Source organism: Sprattus sprattus (assembly GCF_963457725.1).
Source record: "Sprattus sprattus genome assembly, chromosome: 1".
Lineage (NCBI taxonomy): Eukaryota > Metazoa > Chordata > Actinopteri > Clupeiformes > Clupeidae > Sprattus > Sprattus sprattus.
This window is the reverse complement of record NC_137920.1, coordinates 22,616,891-22,637,535: the sequence shown is the minus strand read 5'-3', so window position 1 is coordinate 22,637,535 and position 20,645 is coordinate 22,616,891. Positions and strand designations below refer to the sequence as shown.

Sequence of the window (20,645 nt, the reverse complement as noted above, 5' to 3'; positions counted from 1 at the left end):
TGAAGAGAACTGAGTTGTTAACCAACTGGTGTTCTTATGAAACACCCTGACTGATCATTTGTCATTCCTATGGTGTAAGAGAACATAAGGTTATTTTTTCGGGGATTACCTGAAGACAGACTTCAAGTTTGTTACTGGAAAAAATGGCTTTGACAAAATAAAAATAAAACTGAACTGAAACACAGAAAATGTATGATTTAACATTCATTCTGATTAAAATACCGCCATATCAGCCCAACTACAGTACTTAGACAATTTACCCCAGACTTCTTGCTTTTGGAATCATTATTATTTGTGATTGATCAGCGTCAGTAGAGCTGTCACCTTTCCAGGTATCTAGTCTCAAAAGCCCTTAAACCGCTTTCACTGAAAAGTAGATTCACTGTCAAGCTTGGCAAGAGATCAAGCTGGGCGCAGTAACAACATTCACTTCTGTTGAAAATTTTGCAGGCCATGACGGACAAGTCATCACCAGTTTATGAAGGTGTGGTTTGTGCAAACTAAGCACGCCTATCGTAAAATTGTAACCTAATACTTACCAGCATAAACAATCCTCCCATCCCTTACTCAGTGTACTATAAGACTGGCATCGAATGTAAGACAAGTGCACTTTCAGGATTTCTTTTGATAACTGCAGACAGCGCTCCCTTTGTTAAACATCTTACAGCAGTAACTCTGCAACTTCTCTTACAGTTACAGGTGAGTTTCACACACACGCACGCATGCACGCACGCACGCACACAGACACACACATACACACAATGTTGATGGCTATAGGCCTGCATCCCTATTGTATTATTGTACTTTGTCACCCCTCTCTCTCCTTTTCTCTCTCTTCCTCTTTCTCTCTCTCCCTCTCTCAGTCTCTCACACTCTCTCACACACACACACACACAAACACAAACACACAGTGCATGTTGGGATAGTGTGAGTAGGAGGGTTTGTGAGCGTGAGCCGTGCCCTTAAGCCTCGTGGCCTGACCGAGTGTTTTCTTTATTTTCTGACTTTTCTCTCTTTTATGTTCATCTGCTGTGTTGTTGGTAGTAGTTGGTAACATTGTTAGGCATGAGTGTATTCTAGCCGTGTCTAGAATGAACAATGCTATAGGTTTCTTTACAAGCACCATAAAACGAGGTGGTAGATCAATGTTCAGTGGTTATCGACTGGTTTATCCTGGTCATTCCTGTCTCTACCTCTGTTAAAAGGAGGCCATTTCAAATGTGCCTCCTTTCATTAATGATGATTTACTGGTTAGGGAACTAAGAATTTAAGAAAATACCGATTAGAACGAAACCCAAGCTTGTGAAGCATGTTGTGTCTTTTCCGACGCTGTACACACATGGTTTTAAACAACTAAAAAATGGAATTACATGCAGTGAGGTTGACAACTTTGAATATACAGTGTTTGTGTCAACAGATTATATGTTCGTGATTGTCCCGGAAAGGGAGACGTAAACCGACTGAAAACACTGAAACAATTTCTAAATACCTTTTTAACCTAGAGAAAAAGAATTGGCTTAAATTTGGCTGAAATTCAAATTTTATTAGCACAATAAAAGTACTTTACAATTATATTGATAGTGTGCTTTAAGTTAACGGTTGCGTATGTGCTCCGTTTAAACCTTTGAGAGGGATGACACAAGGGTGTTCTTCATAGTTCTCTGTTCTTCATAAAGTTGCAATATAACTTTTTTATTTAAAGTTGATATCCATTCCAAACTGCCACCACACTTTTTACATTTTACATTTAAGCTTATGGTGGTGATATTATTTGAATTATCAGTAACCAGAACGACGTACATACTCTGTTTTTAACTTTTGAAATAGTTTTCTGGTTAACTGGTTTAATAGTGATGCCTTTTGTGTTGGGAAGTGGGAAGAAGGTGTGTCAAGTCTGCCAAGGGGTTTTGCGTGGAAAATAGATAGTCTTAAATGCTGATCAAATCTAAACTTGTTATATTGTCGCTTTTATAGAGCAACTGAAAATATATAAATGTTTGAGAGTATTTGGTGATTAATATACGGTATGTTTGGTGGTAAATGATGGTGGTATTTACTTCATGTTGATTGACTGTATGTCAATGTATCATGTTTATATTTTCTCTTAGGAATCACTGTCCATTACTTTGCAGAATAGCCATGGGGACCTACGAAGTAACAGTGCACACTGGAACGAGGGCCTTGGCCGGCACAACTAGCTATATCTACATCCAACTGCGTGGTACTGAGGCTGAGAGTGAGGAGAAGAATCTAAATCAGGCCTATTTCTCTCTGGGTTTTAGTGAAGGATCGGTAAGTGCACTCATTTAAAACAACTTTAACTAGCTAGCTAATTACATAAACGATAAGCAAGAACCTCATTAAACTAAGAACAGCGAAGTCGTGGAAAGATAGGCTACAGTGAATACTTTACATAAAGCAGCAGTGAGGAGTTTAAGAAATACATAAAATGAAAGTTTGCTAACTACCTTAAAGGCATGTACAAGACCAACAACCACGTAGTTTGCACTTATGTTATAGCTTGCTAGCTTACAAGTGCTTTATGCTTTTCAATTAGTTTTCTTGAGGTGTGCCGTCCCGGATCACCTGGATGGATTACATTTGATACAAGAACTAGCTGCTCATAGAAACATAGCCTAGCTCATAAAGTAGCTTTATCATCAATCCTTTCACTGTATTATGGCTGAAATTTAAAAATGTTATGACTACAATTTTCGTATCAATATGCTGGAATCTTTAAATGGTATCTGTAACAACCATACTAAATAGCGGTTGATTGAAAAAGCTGCCCATCGATAGAGGCTACTACAGCGAGTGTGTAGTCAGACAAGCTAATGAATGATAAACATAAATGTATTCAGTTATTTATTTTTGCAATGTGGCCTAAATGCGATACATTCCATGGTGTCACAATTTGGGACCTCTGTGTCACGAGTTGGGACCTCCGGGCCTCTAGAGGTCGCCAACTAGAGAGGCTTGGGGTGTGGTTATGTTTTTACATGTGCTTCCTGTGCTTGTTATGTTTGTACATGTGCTTTTGTTGACTTCCTATGTCGGTTTTCCTTTCATTGTTGCCACCTGTCTGTTTGTTAGCTAATTGGTCACATGACTCATTAAGTGTTGTATTTATACCCGGTTGCTTTTTGTGTTCTTTTTGTGTTCTTTTCGTGTACTTAATCGTTTTTTGTTCTGGTCAGAACTGGGTTCTACCTTCCATTTCGTGTTTCAAGTCTCTTAAGGCTCTTAGGTTAATCTAGGGTGACCAGATTTGAGTTGGTGAAAAAGAGGACACTTCAGCGGTGACGGTCGGGGGGGTGGGGGGTCGTTACGACAGGCCCTCGTGCATGCTATTATCAAGGGCCCTAGTGCACACTATTTACTAGTTAAGAGGCGCGCACACACACACACACACACACATTAGGCGTGTGTATATACAGTGGGGAAAATAAGTATTTGAACCCCTTGCGATTTCACAAGTTTGGCCACTTGCAAAGAAATGTGTGATCTATAATTGTAATGGTAGGTGTATATTAACAGTGAGAAACAGAATATCAACAAAAAAATCCAGAAAAATGCATTTTATAACATTTGTGACTTTATTTGCATTTGATGCAAAAAATAAGTATTTGAACCCCCAAAACTGACCGACAAAAATGACTTAGTACTTGGTGGAATAACCCTTATTGGCAAACACAGACGTCAGACGTTTCTTGTAGTTGGTCACCAGGTTTACAAACATCTCAGGAGGAATTTTGGTCCACTCCTCTTTCCAGATCCTCTCCAAATCTTTAAGGTTGTGTTTTCAATGGGAGGGAATGAGGGAATGAGATTCAAGCCCAATATTCCATGTTACATGGCCCCATCCATAGTCCCCTTGATGCGGTGTAGTCGTCCTGTACCCTTGGCAGAGAAACAGCCCCAAAGCATAATGTTTCCACCTCCATGCTTGATGGTGGGTATGATGTACTCTTGGGGTCATATTCAGCATTGCCCCCCCTGTCAAACACGGCAAGTCGAGTTGATGCCAAAGAGCTTGATTTTGGTATCATCTGACCACATTCTGTCTCCCAATCCTCCCTAGAATCATTCAAGTGTGCAATGGTAAACTTCAGATGGCCCTGTACATGCGCTTCCTTGAGCAGGGGGACCTTGCGAGTGCTGCAGTACTTCAAAAAATTACGGCGTGGTGTGTTGCCAATGGTTTTCTTGGTGACTCCGGTCCCAGCTGCCTTGAGATCATTCACAAGCTCCCCCTGTGTAGTTCTGGGGTTATTCTGCACCTTTCGAATGATCACTGATTCCGCACGAGGGGATATCTTGCATGGAGCCCCAGACCTAGAGTGGGTGACAGTTGTTTGGTGTTGCTTCCATTTATGAATAATCGCACCAATAGTTATCTGCTTCTCACCAAGCTGCTTGCCGGTGGTTTTGTAGCCCATTCCAGCCTTGTGCAGGTCTACAATCTTATCTCTGACGTCCTTGGACAGCTCTTTGGTCTTGCCCATGGTGGTGAGGTTGAAGGTGTGAAGTAAGATTCTTTGGACAGGTTTCTTTTATACAGGTCACCAGTTGAGATCAGGTATACCTTGTTAGACCTAATGAGGACTAATCTGTGTGCTTTTTGGGCACATAACTGGCCATTGGGAGCCAGAATTATTGCTGTTTGCTTGGGGGTTCAAATACTTATTTTTTGCATCAAATGCAAATAAAGTCATAAATCTTATAAAATGCTGTTTTCTGGATTTTTTTGTTGATATTCTGTTTCTCACTGTTAAAATACACCTACCATTTCAATTCTAGATCACACATTTCTTTGCAAGTGGTCAAACTTGCGAAGTCGGCAGGGGTTCAAATACTTATTTTCCCCACTGTATATATAATAGTTAAACTTTCCTATGTTGTAATTATGTATAATCCATTGTGTCATATCTCCTTTTGCAAAAGATAAAACAACAACAAACTCTGATAGCTGGCCTCCCTCTCATTAATATTAATGTCTTAAAATGGACAGTCGAATTAGTTACTTCGGCTATTGTATTGGGAAAGTAGACATGTAAAAAAGAAAGCTATCAACAATAGCACTCTGACACACTAACGTAAACAAACAGTCAAAGTGCTGAAAGGTTCTTTAAAAACCCTTATGAAAGGCACGATTTGTTGCGGCGGCACAGCAGCTTTACCAACATCTGAAAAACACATACAGCCGCGGAAAAAATTAAGAGACCACTTCAAAATTATCAGTTTCACTGGTTTTACTATTTATTGGTATGTGTTAAAGTAAAATGTACATTTTAGTTTTATTCTATAACCTACTGGCAACATTCCTACCAAATTTCAAATAAAAATATTGTCATTTAGATCATTTATTTGCAGAAAAATGACAATTGGTCAAAATAGCAAAAAAGATGCAGTGTCTTCAGATCTCGAATAATGCAAAGAAAACAAGCTCGTATTCATTTTTAAACTACACAATACTAATGCTTTAACTTAGGAAGAGTTCAGAAATCAATATTTGGTGGAATAACCTTGATTTAAAATCACAACTTTCATGTGTCTTGGCATGCTCTCCACCAGCCTTTCACATTGCCGTTGGGTGACTTTATGCTACTCCTGGCGCAAGAATTCAAGCAGCTCGGCTTCTTTTCATGGCTTGTGACCATCCATCTTCCTCTTGATCACATTTCAGAGTTTTTTTTATGGGATTCAGGTCTCGAAATTGGGCTGGCCATGACAGGGTCCTGATCTGGTGATACTCCATCCACACCTTTACTGGCCTGGCTGTGTGGCATGGAGCATTGCCCTGCTGGAAAAAACACTTCTCAGAGTTGGGGAACATTGTCAGAGCAAAAGGAAGCAAGTTTTTCTTCCGGGACAACGTTGTACTTTGCCTGGCTGAGGTTTGTAAAAGACCATAAGGATTGAAAAAAGCAGACTGGAGGGTCTTCTAGTTCGTCTTCTCTGATGAGTCCAATTTTCAGCTTTGCCATACACATGGTCGTCTGATGGTTAGACGGAGACCTGGAGAGGCCTACAAGCCAGAGAGTCTTGCACCTACTGTGAAATCGGACTCATCAGAGAAGACGAACTTAGAAGAACCTCCAGTCCGCTTTTTCAATCCTTATGGTCTTTTACAAACCTCAGCCAGGCAAAGTACAACGTTGTCCCGGAAGAAAAACTTGCTTCCTTTTGCTCTGACAATGTTCCCCAACTCTGAGAAGTGTTTTTTCCAGCAGGGCAATGCTCCATGCCACACAGCCAGGCCAGTAAAGGTGTGGATGGAGTACCACCAGATCAGGACCCTGTCATGGCCAGCCCAATTTCGAGACCTAAATCCCATAAAAAACCTCTGAAATGTGATCAAGAGGAAGATGGATGGTCACAAGCCATGAAAAGAAGCCGAGCTGCTTGAATTCTTGCGCCAGGAGTAGCATAAAGTCACCCAACAGCAATGTGAAAGACTGGTGGAGAGCATGCCAAGACACATGAAAGTTGTGATTTTAAATCAAGGTTATTCCACCAAATATTGATTTCTGAACTCTTCCTAAGTGTAAGCATTAGTATTGTGTAGTTTAAAAATGAATATGAGCTTGTTTTCTTTGCATTATTCGAGATCTGAAGACACTGCATCAATTTTGCTATTTTGACCAATTGTCATTTTTCTGCAAATAAATGATCTAAATGACAATATTTTTATTTGAAATTTGGTAGGAATGTTGCCAGTAGGTTATAGAATAAAACTAAAATGTACATTTTACTTTAACACATACCAATAAATAGTAAAACCAGAGAATCTGATAATTTTGAAGTGGTCTCTTAATTTTTTCCGCGGCTGTATATACAATGAAACAGGCGCTCGGCGGCGACCTATCATTCAGGGCCTGTTTTGGAGCAGATTGCCTAGCAGTCCGTAGTCTCCTAATTTGCCAAGATGCTGATTGTGGATTATCATTCCCTAAAATCCACCTTCGGTAAGGTGTGCAGTGCACTGCTCTGCTATTGTTTCTGACATCTGTGACAGTGGCAACAGCCGAGTGATCTTTTTCCAAATTGAAACTCAAAAAGACCTACCTGAGGGGCTGCATGGAGCAGCAGAGGCTGAATTGGATGGCTATCCTTTCCATTGAAAAAGAATATCATGCATCACCACCTTTATGTTTGAAAGGTGCTTGCCTGTGTACTTTGCCTCTAGGTCTTGACGTTTAGATTTTGCGTCTAAATTAGATCGTCTCGTCACATGATCAAATAGAGACCAGACCAGACATTGGACAACAAAATATTACCCACAAATCATTGCATATCTGTATATGACAACAATACCAATGAAAATAAGAAATGATTCACTTAATTGAATAGTTTTTTTTATAGTTTCCATAGTTTATGTAGGATAAGCATATAATTGTGTTATGAATTGCTACTGACTATTTCCTTTCTACAAAATAATACACACCATGACCGAGATAGGTTGGCCATTCCGAGGGTATATATAGCATTTAGTACTCATAGCTGATCATGTAGCCAGTTATTGATCGCTGCTGTGTTCCCAACACTCGGTCTCTTCGCGGAAATTACTACACACAGGGACGAGTCTAATTCCCGGACGTTTTGGGAATCCCTGCCGGACGCATTTTTTAGGTTTCTAAAAGAGGACATGTCCGGGAAAAAGAGGACGTCTGGTCACCCTAGTTAATCACGTTTGCTAGTTCCAGTTTCACAGTCTAGTCACAGTCTTGTGTTTGTTAAGATCAACTTCTCTGCTCTGGCTCTGTTTAAGACTATCTTCTGAGTGTTTGGATTTTCCCTGTTTTGAGAAGTGATTAAAAGACAACAATTCCCACAAGCACCTTGCACTTGGGTCCTACTTCCTTCCTTAGCTCAGTAAGCTTCTCTCTAGACCTGAATACCAGCGGCCAGGGTTTGTTTTCTGAGCCCGGCCCTGACACATGGTTATAGATAGAATCAGAAACAGCTATTCAAATCAATTGAGCTGTATAATAATTCTGTGTAACAAATTATAGTAATGAATTCACACAGTCAAACTGGTTAAGTGGACACCTTGGTGTCAACAAAGACTGTTTTACAAGGATGTAGTTTTCTGACCTAGAAACTGTCATAGTATAAACAAATGTTACAGCAACAGGAGTCAGTCAGAGTACAACAAAAGCATAAGTCAGAATGCTAGCTAGCTATTTAGATTCAAATCACACTTTAAATCATAGGCCGCACCTATAATGGGAAATGTTTAAAAGATTGGAAATAAACTGAGGATGATATTCAAACAATGTATTTTATCTTTTCATCAGGTGCGATCCTTTAAGGTGGAGTGCAAAGCCTCCCTAGGAGAGCTCATTTATGTCAAGCTCTCCTCCAAGCCATTTATGGGTCTTGACAACCAGTGGTTCTGCAACAAGGTCTTGGTCACAACGCCCGAAGATGGCGAGTTTTTGTTCCCATGCTACCGATGGCTTGGCTGTGAGGAGAAACTTGTTTTAAGACATGCCAAAGGTAGGCACTCCCGTTTCAGATAATAGCTAGGACCTGTGTACCCGACTTGAAAGTTCAGAGGTGAAATGTTTGAAAAGTACTGCACACACACAACATGATTGAATAGTACACACTTTTGTATGTGGTTTGTAACCAAACAATTATGTGTCTTCTTGAGATAGAGTGGTAATGTCAAACATGCTCAAATAATGTATCATTCCTGCAGGACTAGAGATTGCATGGCTATCATACTTATACAATTGTTGTGATGTTCCTTGGTGTGATGTTCATGTAGTTCTTATTTATGTGTTATATTTGATATATTTGATATTCAAGATGTCTTTGAAAAAAAATCTCAGAAGACTGTGATTTAGCCATTGGCTTAACACAGCAGTGTTTCTAGAAAACAAATATATATATATTTCATTGAAAATAAACAGTATGTCAGAATGTCAATAGTCAACCTTTTATAAATTTCCATTTCAGCTTCGCTTGTGTTCCAGGACACCAACCCAATATCCCAAAGACACAGGATGAGGCAGCTAGAGGAACGACAGGAGATATTTGGGTTTGTGGACAGCGGGCGCAGAGTTAATGAGCAGAGAGTGTCTAAGTGATCTGCTTTAAAATATGGCCCTATATTCTATTAACAGGTGGAAAGTGTATGCAGAGGGTATGCCCCACGTTAACCACTATGAATCTGCCCTTGACATGCCTGCTGAAGTACGATTCTCTTTCTCGAAAAACACCGATTTTTACTACACTGCAGGGACGCAGTAAGTGCTTAAGGCATTTTCCCAACCCTCCTGTGCTGTTCGTATTTTTGTGACACACTAACTGTTTGCCTTTTTGTTCACCTATGATTTACATACAGTACCTTGCGTAAGTATTCACCCCCTTGGATGTTTTACCCTTTTATGGCTTTTATAAATCAGTCATGGTCAATATAAGTTGGCTTTTTGGACAAAAAAAAATCACAAAATAGCTCTCTTTAATGTCAAAGTGAAAATATATTTCTTCACAGTTATGTAAATTAAATACAAATATGTAATGAAAATAAGTGCTTGCATAAGTTTTCACCCCCTTTATCACCCCCTTTATATAGACTCACCTAATTCAACAGAGGTCCAGCCAATTGGTGCTAGAAGTCTCACAATTAGTGATATGGGGATCAGTGTGCAGTAAATGTGTCTCAAGTGATTGTAGTATAACGACACCTGTGTCTGGAAGGTCCATTCACTGGTCAGTATTCAGTAATCAGTATTACTGGCTATTGTTAAACCATTAAGACCCAAGATCACTCTAAGCAACTCAGAGAAAAGGTTGTTGAAAAGTATAAGTCAGGGGAAGGATACAAAAAAATGTCCAAGGCACTAAACATCCCCTGGAATTCTGTTAAATCCATCATCAAGAAATGGATGGATTGTGGCACATGTGTAAATCTGCCTAGATCAGGCCGTCCTCACAAACTGAGGGGCCGTTCAAGAAGGAGACTAGTAAGATAGGCCACCAATAGACCTATGACTACTCTGAAGAAGTTTCAAGCTTCAGCAGTTGAGATTGGAGAAACTCTGCATACCACCACTGTTGCCTTGGTTCTTCACCAATCTAAGCTTTATGGAAGAGAGCCACTGTTGAAAAAAAGGATCGACTACAGTTCGCCAAAAGGCATGTGGAAGTCTCCATGGTCAAGTGGAAGAAGGTTCTGTGGTTTGATGAGACCAAAGTGGAGCATTTTTTCAACAGTGGCTCTCTTCAATGAAGCTTTGATTGGTGAAGAACCAAGGCAACAGTGGTGGTATGCAGAGTCTCTCCCATACCAGCTGCTGAAGCTTGAAACTTTTTCAGAGTAGTCATAGGTGTCTTGGTGGCCTCTCTTACTAGTTTCCTTCTTGCATGGTCACTCAGTTTGTAAGGACGGCCTGATCTAGGCAGATTTACACATGTGCCATATTCCTTCCATTTCTTGATGATGGATTGAACAGAGTTTCAGGGGATGTTAAGTGCCTTGGACATTTTTTTGTATCCTTCCCCTGACCTGTACTTTTCAATAACCTTTTCTCTGAGTTTCTTAGGGTGATCTGTGGTCTTCATGGTGTAACAGTAGCCAGGAATACTGATTACTGAATACTGACCAGTGAATAGACCTTCCAGACACAGGTGTCGTTATACTACAATCACTTGAGACACATTTACTGCACACTGATCCCCATATCACTAATTGTGAGACTTCTAGCACCAATTGGCTGGACCTCTGTTGAATTAGGTCAGTCTATATAAAGGGGGTGATAAAGGGGGTGAATACTTATGCAATCACTTATTTTCATTACATATTTGTATTTAATTTACATAACTGTGTAGAAATATATTTTCACTTTGACATTAAAGAGAGCTATTTTGTGATTTTTTTTGTCGAAAAAGCCAACTTATATTGACCATGACTGATTTATAAAAGCCATAAAAGGGTAAAACATCCAAGGGGGTGAATACTTACGCAAGGTACTGTAGAGACCCAAGCACCACAGAAGAGCAAAGTTGGTATAGCTGACATTATAGAGACAATGCTGTCTATTATTATTGCTATTATTATTATTATTATTGCTATTATTATTGCTATTAGTATAAGTTGTAGTAGTAGTAGTATTAGTAGTAGTGGTAGTCTGCCTTTTTAAGTATGCCTTGTCAAAAATGAACAGAGATATTTTTTAGGATTTGCCCTGTATACTCAGCTGAAAGCACCTACTGTAATATTCCCACTTGAATTTAGATAGTTCATAAGCGGTGGGCCAACACCAAGCTTTACCACTTCACCATTATTGTTTGGACAACGAACAGTTTAACTATTTACTGTTTTTAGGATAGCCTAAATCTGAAGTGTGTTTTTATTCTCATGTTTACCTAGGTCATAGATTGCATTGGTGGAAATGCTAAATATTTATACCTGGATTTAAACAAGTATGCTTTAGTTACCAAAAGTGAACTGTAGTGATTTAAAAGCATCATTAACCATGTATATTAACTGTATTTTGCATAGAGGCGGAGAGTATTTGCAAAACAGCCTTGCGTTATTGAAGACCGTAATTATACAATATCTATTATAAAACAATTGGGTTCTAGCGCGTAATTGAGCTGTTTCTGATTGGACGAGAGACGTTCCATGCTATAGGTTATTCGTCAACATACCTACAGTTACGGGACTTTTCACAGCTAAAAATAAATCACTCCGCCATGAAACATTCGCATTGATGATAACCGTTAATTCAAAATTTTTAAAATTCCAAACCAAGACGTTGACAATGGAACTATTTTTTGTTGCGGAGAAACAATGGCGAAATAAACCATTTTTAATCAATAACTTTGTGTTGAAATGTTAATTTGTTGACGGTAGAATTGTTTTATAAAAGCAATATAGCACTCGTGGGAGTGGGGTAGGTAAGGGACCTGCGGCCTCGATGGCTACGGCCGAACACCACCCGTGGGATTATCCCTTACCTACCCCACTCCCACTCGTGCTATATTGCTTAAATATAGTAGTAACTAACAAGATGTTCACAGTTAGTTGTGATAGATCATAGGTTGTATATCAGGGTGAGTTACACTCATAATGTTTGGACTGGGTACCAATGTATTTTGTGTGTAGGTTACTTGCTCTGAAGCTAGAAGGATTAGCTGACAGCAAAAAGACATGGGGAAGCTTCAACGAACTGGACAGACTCCTTTGTGAAAACAGAAACAAAACCATTGGTAATCATCTTAAACTTAAATCATTTTAAATTACCTGCTCAGAATCACTGTACTGAAAAAACCTGAAAGTACTGTTTGTACCTGTACCATATGTTCTGACAGAGCGTTCTTTGTAGATTACGTTGAGGCGCACTGGGATGAGGATGAGTTCTTTGGCTATCAGTTTCTGAATGGCCTCAATCCCATGATGATCCAGCGCTGTTCAAAGCTGCCAGAGAACTTCCCCGTCACAGAGGAGATGGTCAAAGACTCTCTAGGAGGGAGCAGCTTGGAGGTGGAGATGAAGGTAGGCTCCAAGTTGGTACTGATTAAAGAGATAAAGCTACATAGTGCACGGGTGGCTAGTGGGAAAGACACGTCATGATGATCCAGCGCTTCTCAAAGAGAACCAGGCACAGAGGAGATGGTCAAAGGCCTTCAAGGAGAAAGCACCTTAATGGATGAGATGACACTAGGCTACACATCTGTCACACAACAGTTTGGCAGTGGAAGGAAGCAATGCATTCAATAAACTCACTTTTACATTAAGTTAGCAGATTTACAATACAGTAGAATCATGCATTTCAGATTGCTATCAAGCCCATGACCTTGGAGTTGTTAGAACCCCAGACTAGAACTGGAACACTATAATACCAACTTAATAGGGTCGTTGGCTGGTCTGTTATATAGCAATGATAAAACCAGGTTCTTTTGAAAAATTCAAAAAATAAGGTTGAGAGGACCATTGGTGCTGCTTACCTTTCCTCTCGTTACCAGTACCTCTCCCTATAGGTGTGCAGGGTATACTTAAAGCAGCATTAAGGAGTTTGAGTCTGAAGCTAGCAAGCTAACAACCTAAGAGAGCATGCTCAAACCTTACTGTCACACCCGGCAGCTCAGTTTTTCCGGCCCGAAAAAAAACAAACAAGAAAAACAATATGGTGTATGGCAAATGGAAAAGTCACATGCCTTTATATGTCCTTCACATGATCATATACTATCAAAAGTCATTTGAAGATTATGCTAAAAATAGTTGGCTTTGCTGTATAGTGTTGTTTTATACTGTTGCTTTCATCATGGACGTTGGCAGAGCAATTATTTACGTATATCAACCCAAAATATCACATTCTTTTTGGGTAAATGTATTTTCTGTTTGCCTAATTCTAAACTATTTTCTGTATATTCTGTCTATTTATTGTTTGCCTTCAACAACACGTACACCATCCAGAAAGGAAACATCTTCCTGTGTGACTACAAGATGTTGGATGGACTTGTGGGAAATGAAGTCCATGGCAGACAGCAGTATCTCACAGCTCCCCTGGTCCTGCTCTACTGTGACCCCTATGGTATGATGCTGCCCATCGCCATTCAGGTAAACACATCCCTTCTATGGCAACGTATATTCCCAAATGTTCTTCCACTGAACACAATGGAGGAATAAATATGCACTAAAATACTAAATGTTTTGAACTTCTTGGGGACTATACATTTTAATTAACGCTTAAGTCATAGACATGCTGATTGAGCTAAAGCCTAAGTTTCCTTCAAGCATGATGCCATGCCAGCCCCATATACTAACCAAAAAAAAAACTATTTCAAAAGTAAAAAAAAATTAAAAAAACACAGCCTAAGGGGATCTCTGCTCTGGCGGGCTCAGGCCTTGGGCTCTGTAAAGCGATTTTAGACTATGTCTATTGATAATGGTGCCATATAAAGCAGTACAACTGGATTGAATTGGGCAGATGTCCCACTTTGATCAGTGTGCTAGTATAATGTGTCTGTGTCTTTCCTCCACAGTTAGGGCAAAAGGCTGGGGTTCAAAACCCCATCTTCCTGCCCACCGACTCAAAGACTGATTGGCAGCTGGCTAAGATCTTTGTGCGGGCTGCAGAGTTCAGCGTGCAGGAGGTTGACATCCACCTGCTGAGAACTCACCTGCTGTCTGAGGTGTTCACCATGGCAACATGGCGGAACCTCCCCTTTCCACACCCCCTATTCAAGGTAGGGTTTGGCATGCACAAGATGGTTTTGACATAAAATGGCTAACACCCAAGATCAATTTAAAAAGAGCAATTTACATTGGCCTTCACATGGGATGATCAGATGATAAGGGGTATGCTGTCGAATTAGTAATTAAGTATAAAGTAAAAAGTTCCAAATTTGTTTTAAAGAGCCATTATGAACAATCATGATACCATGAGCTGGCATGCTACTCACTATCTTTTTCCCCTTTGTAGCTTCTCATTCCTCACACTCGTTACACGTTCCAGATCAACATCTTGGCGAGAAACCGGCTGATTTCCGAGGATGGATCCATCACTAAAGTATGCAAAACACATAGCTAATAAAACAATACCATGTTAATAGGATAGATATTATGTCACTTTGTTAGTACACTTTCATTCTTTGTTTTCAAAAATATGTTTAATCATACATTAACCATAGTCGCTTCAACTCGTAAGGTTTTCCCAGGATTCGGACTCGGGTCTCCCCTGTGGCAGGCAGGATGTCTACCGCTATGCTACGTGGAGATGTTAGAAACTCAGATGCAGAGACAAGAACTTCAGCTTAGATTGGTTCAAATAAAATACTTTTAGAAGTATCCAAAAACAACAGGGCAAAAAACTCCAGACATCGAGGCAAGGAAACTCAGCCCAGGCAGTTAAACAGTTCCAACAAAAGGTATCCAAAAAAACAGGTCACAAAAATCGTAGAAAAAAACTCAAGTGCTCAACTAACACAAAGTCATCACAGGTTGTCAAATCATGACTGAGCAAAAGCACAAAAGATCGGGAGGCAATTAAATAATAATATATAGGCAAGTAAAGGAGGCTCAGGTGAACCTAATAACTCAACAATTAAATACTGACAAGAAACAAGCATGTGACCAGAAAACAGGAACACTGAGGGGCCCACATGGTCAAAAGGGGTATTACAGTCCAAAATATCCTGACACAAGTCATATGTCCACTCATATGTGGTGTTACTGTGTTCTTTAACTTTATTAGTGATTTTTCATAATTTATAATCCTAGTATTCAGGCATTGGTGGGGCAGCCTTGGAAGAGTTCCTGAGGCGTGCGACTGCCTCCCTGACTTACAGCTCCCTCTGTCTGCCTGATAACATCTCTGAGAGAGGCCTGGAGGAAGTACCACACTACTACTACAGAGATGACGGAATGAAAATGTGGAATGTTATCAACAAGTATGCTTACCATTGGAAAATCGGAGTAGTGTTTCTACTGTGTCTGTGTTAAAAACAATCAAATTATTTGTAAATATGATATGATACTGTTTCACTGTTCCTTCAGAATTACCTTACCATGGTAGAGCTGCAAAAAAACATTGTAACCACTACATTTCACACCAAGCCATGTGGTCGTTTGCAGGTATGTTGAAGGAGTCTTACAACATTACTACACATCTGATGATGACGTGAAGAACGACACAGAGGTAGAGAGCTGGATCAGTGAGATATTTACCAAAGGCTTCCAGGAAAGGAAGAGCACAGGTGTGCACAGGAATACTGACCTTTAAGGATAAAATGGGTTAAAAATCTATAGAATATTATCAAAAAGAACTAACTGTACAAGAGAAGTGCTGCCAACATTGTGTTGTGCTAATCTGTACTCAATGGTTGAAAATTAGCATTTTCCCCAGTACACTAGTATTCTTCCTTAAGTGAAATCTGTAATGCGCTAGTGGGTGCCAAAGGTAACATTTTGAAATGTACTTGTAAAAGAAGCCATATTGTGGCATTCAGCCTACACACATAGACTTATTTGTATTCTGAAATATCACTTTTTGAGAGGGTCTCTTTTCTTAATCACGTGAATTTGGCTGTGTCATAGTGTATTTTGGCAACCTTTTCATATTGTGGTGGAAGTATTTCTCATATTTCTTATGTTTCTGTATACAAAATGCAACCCTTATAAAATACAATCATGGTCACATCCATGGGGATGACAACAAATGTGGTCTTTTCCAACTTCTAATCAAGCTTTCTTCTTACTTCGCTCAATTTGTACACAATGATCAGTCTTTTGCCTTATTGAGTCTTTTCATTTAACTCAGTCTTTTGACTGAAACTTAACTTTATTCGATGAAAATTCTGCGTTAACCTTTCGTATTTGTATATTTGTATATCGCTCGAAAACGTTTTGTTCTAGATCATTAGTTTAATCATAGGCTGAGGGGGGACAGGGGGGACATGTCCCCCCCTACCATAAAGTTGTCCCCCCCAACAATAATTGTTAACAATAATAAAGAATTTTCACCCCTGAGTTTAATATTCTTTCATTTGGGTTCCAAATGAAGAAGTAGTTGAGAAAAAAAATCACAGAAATGTGCCCAAATCTGTTGCTGGCGGTCAATTGTAAACTAAGGGCAGATGCAACAAGGTAACTTTACCCATCAACGTCAAAAGCCAATAGTTTTCATTAAAGATATTTTGAAGACGTAAAAAAAAAACATTCCCAATCGCATCTGTGCACTTAAATAAAGGTACATTGAACTGATCTTCCCTATTGGTTATTGGTTGGCCTACGTGTCACAGCAGCTATAATATCATTCAATCAGCGCAAGCGTATCACGGCGGTCAATGTAAGCATCAATGGCGGCCTCCGTGTTGGTAAGCAGAAGGCCAAAATATGACATATGACTTATTTCCCAATTTACCGCAAATATTCTATCAATTGAATTGATTGCAAACTGACCCCAAATTCGTATGAATGAGTTATCATATTTGTATTGCTGTATTTCCACCACATTTTGGTATTAGTACAGATCAATTTGTACGAGTTGGCATTGCTGCATTTTAGTTAAACCCACATAGCACTTCCATGAAACCAGTTTTGTGTCAACGCACACTAGCATTAATGCCCATCAATTATTAGTGCCGTCATGACTGTGGACACAGGGAGTGAAGTTCATTTTACTGTGTTCTGTTGTGTGACTTTAAGGTTTATAATGTACATGTTTCCGTTCCTTTCCTCAGGAATACCTGAGACTTTTCAGGCAGTGAAAGAGCTCATCAAGTTTGTCACCATGGTGATCTTCACGGCATCTGCCCAACATGGTGCTCTCAACAATGGACAGGTAATTTCTTTTCAAGGTCTGTGAATCAATTAAGAAAAGTAATGACCCCTTGTCAGTTTGACATTGGTGGTTAAAGGTCCAACTACACTAGTGCAGCACTCAGAGAGCCCCCTCCGAAGGAGAAAGGCCAGACCATTGGTTGAGCCCCAAAGAGCTAGCACAGAGGCCACAATGGCAAAAGGGAAACCTCCCTTTGTGTCTTACTACTCTCTAAATCCACTGTTAGGATCCAAGATAATAAACAGCTTTTTCCCCCCAGGCTGTAAGGCTTCTGAATCAGCAACACTGATCCACTGAACAGTCGCCACCACCTTTTACTCCCTCCTCCCCCAGTCATACAATACACTTCCTACATATATTTGCAACATTTATCATTTTAAACTTAATTTAATATTCCTCACTTCTTCACACTTTAAACTGCTTCTAGCCCTTCTTGTACTTTAAATTGTTGTATGTCAATGTTATATGTTATATGTTTTATTGTTATAGTGTTATAGAGTTATATGTTATTTTTGGTATATGTTACTTTGTTATCTGTATGACGTCTACTGCGTAGATGATGATGCGGGCCAAGTCTTAAGAATTTCGCTGTGCTGAAGCAATTTGATGAATGCGACAATAAACAGCTTGACTTTTGACTTTGACTTTGACGTGATGTACTGTAATTATTCTACATGAATATTTGATCAATGTCACAAGATTAATTCATTTCGTGTCTAATATTGTTTTGTAAAATGTCCCTAGTTTGAGTTTGGCGGCTGGATGCCTAACTTCCCCACTGCCTTAAGAAAGCCCCCTCCCGAGCACAAAGGCCAGACCAATGAGGACACCATCCTGGAGACCCTACCTGATGTGGGCACGACTGTGAATGGAATGGCTGTCCTGAAACTGCTCAGCACAAAGTCAACAGACCATGTGAGTTTGTACAATATCAAGGCACATGTTTTAAGATGGCAGTACAGTTGTTTTATTTGAAGTGAAAAATATGAATGTTGTGAAGAATCTGAATGCCTTTGTTCTATTATATCCCTCTGGATGACAACGGTTTACTAACCTTACGTGCATTTGTCTGGTTTATCTGGCATCTGTAAGCATGTACGTTTAATCAGACCTGATATTTTCCAAACTGTGAACAGTGTGTGCTTACAGAATATCAATGTGCTGTCACACATAGTGTGTTCAACATTATGAGCAATATGTTTATAATCAACATGTTATTTGAGATTATAATCCGTGATTACAATCTGAGATTACATGCTGTCTCTAGTACCCTCTGGGAGTTTTCCCAGAAGAGCTGTATGATGAAGAGGTCCCTTGCACGCTCATTGAAGAGTTTAGAAAGGATCTGAGGGAGTTGTCAGATGACATCGAGGAGCGGAACAAGAAGCTGGAGCTTCCCTACACCTATATGGACCCCAAAAATGTGGAGAACAGTGTGGCCATTTGAAAGCGTAGAGTAGTCCTTCTGCATTTTTTTTTTTTTTGTCTTTCTAGTACAGTTTTTCTCGTTCACTTACACACTCTAACCTGGCCAATTAACTAAACATCCCAAACTGAACCCAATAAACATGCAGTTCCCCAGGTGCAAACACTTTGACTGTGTCAACATTTTAAACACACACACATATGATAGCTAGATAAAAGAACCATGCATGGGATGCTGAGACAGGTTAAATGTGATACATTTTTCTTAATGTACAAACTTTTTCTTTCAATGGTTTATATTGTGGGAATTAGCACACACACATGAATGAGAACATCAGGATAGATGGATACAAGGACCATGCATGGGATGCTGTGTGGCCATTTGAAAGATAGTCCTTAAAACCTTTGTCCTTATATCAGTTTTAGATACATACTGTGGAAGGTTGTGTTTAATATTTTTGGTGAATTTTTTAGGATTAAAACTGAATGCTTACTACTGTAGTTCCCTCTAGTGACATGAATCATTATGACATGTTTTGTTCCTATGGGCATTAAAGTCACTGTGAAATACTGGTCATACTTTTGGACAGTTATGACTCAGTTTTCTGACAACTTTACTGTATGCTACGATATATCAATTATTTACCAGTCTTTACAGTACATTTACTGTCTCACAGACTTTCAGTTAATGTAAATGCAGTATGTGAGGAATTAAAAAATTACAATGTATGTGTTGTATTGATTGTGTTCATCCTTTTAAATAGTTGTCCCATTTTGCCATCACTCATTTGCTTGTCCAGGTTTTAATGTTTTTTATGTTTTGCATTCATCTCACCAGAGTACAGAGGCTATTTTGTAGGGAATAGGTATTTGATGGCCTTTGTGTGATGTCTGAAGGCAAAGTTTGGGCATATGTAAGATTAAATGGTTTTGAGCGGATAGCCTGAAGCTTGTGAAGATGAGTATACAATTATGCATGTTCTGAGAATTTGGGGAAATGGAGCATAATTTCAAGAAACTGTAATAGCCTGGTGGAATGTCTCTCAAGTGGGACCATGGACATTGCTTTTCAAGGAAATGTATTTGAATAAAGTGAAAGATACGTTTCTTGTGTATTTTTATTCAGGCTAAACCCTGTGGATTTATAATATTCAAGTTAGCACCAACAGTGCCTCTAGTGGCACAAATCAGTACTCTGTATTACATGTTTGTTTCCCATGTGCAATTAGCGGATGTTAGTTTTTCCTGAAGACACACTATAACGGTATGCCTCAGTAAGAAGATCTATAGCTTTGCATCAGCTCTCAAAACATATTTTTCTATTTTCTATAAGATACTTTTCTCATAACTAAATATATTCACTCAGTTTTCAATGTGTGAACTTCAGGCTCATTTACAGTTAATTTCTCAACTGCTTGCACAAGATTTTTATGTCAAGACTTCTGAAACCGTTCACTTAAACTCACTCAAAATCCCACACTAAGGCTGAATCCCATTACACCCCTTAGCCCTACGCCTTTGCCCTTCCCCTCCGTTTTGCGCGTTCACGTGTAGGGGTAGGGCTATCCCAATTCACGTTAAGACAGAAAGGTAGGGGTGGGGGAAGAGCTTTCCACCCCTCCAAACGGAGATTTTCCGAGGGCACACTTCAAATGGAGGGGTGAGACCGATTTCCCCCAATGCATTGCAAACCCGTGATCATTAAAGAAGAAACATTGCGTGAGTCCCTTTAAAAATGTCGGAAACAGCAGGAAAAGTATCACACAAATGTAAGTATTTTCTTTGTAATTCATGGTTTTAAAACTTGTTTGATGAAATGTTGCAGCTGCAGGCGCCATGTTTGTTTATGTCTGGTGAGTGACAGCTGTCGCTCTCCGGTTACGTAACAGCTGACGCAGCGTACTGATGACGTACGTTGTT

The 20,645-nt window shown here is 39.5% G+C and overlaps 1 protein-coding gene across 1 annotated transcript; it reads left to right on the top strand.

Moving 5' to 3' along the window:
• Nucleotides 1-2,139: 2,139 nt before the first annotated feature.
• Nucleotides 2,140-18,747, top strand: LOC308368636 (polyunsaturated fatty acid lipoxygenase ALOX15B-like; the record flags this gene model as incomplete). The annotated part of the gene is made up of 14 exons (XM_080842853.1): nucleotides 2,140-2,292; nucleotides 8,301-8,502; nucleotides 8,968-9,049; nucleotides 9,135-9,257; nucleotides 12,122-12,225; nucleotides 12,342-12,511; nucleotides 13,433-13,576; nucleotides 14,002-14,205; nucleotides 14,442-14,528; nucleotides 15,239-15,408; nucleotides 15,593-15,714; nucleotides 17,200-17,300; nucleotides 18,045-18,215; nucleotides 18,568-18,747. The coding sequence occupies 14 exons, from the start codon at nucleotides 2,140-2,142 to the stop codon at nucleotides 18,745-18,747; spliced, it is 2,013 nt and encodes a 670-aa protein (XP_080698979.1).
• Nucleotides 18,748-20,645: the final 1,898 nt, after the last annotated feature.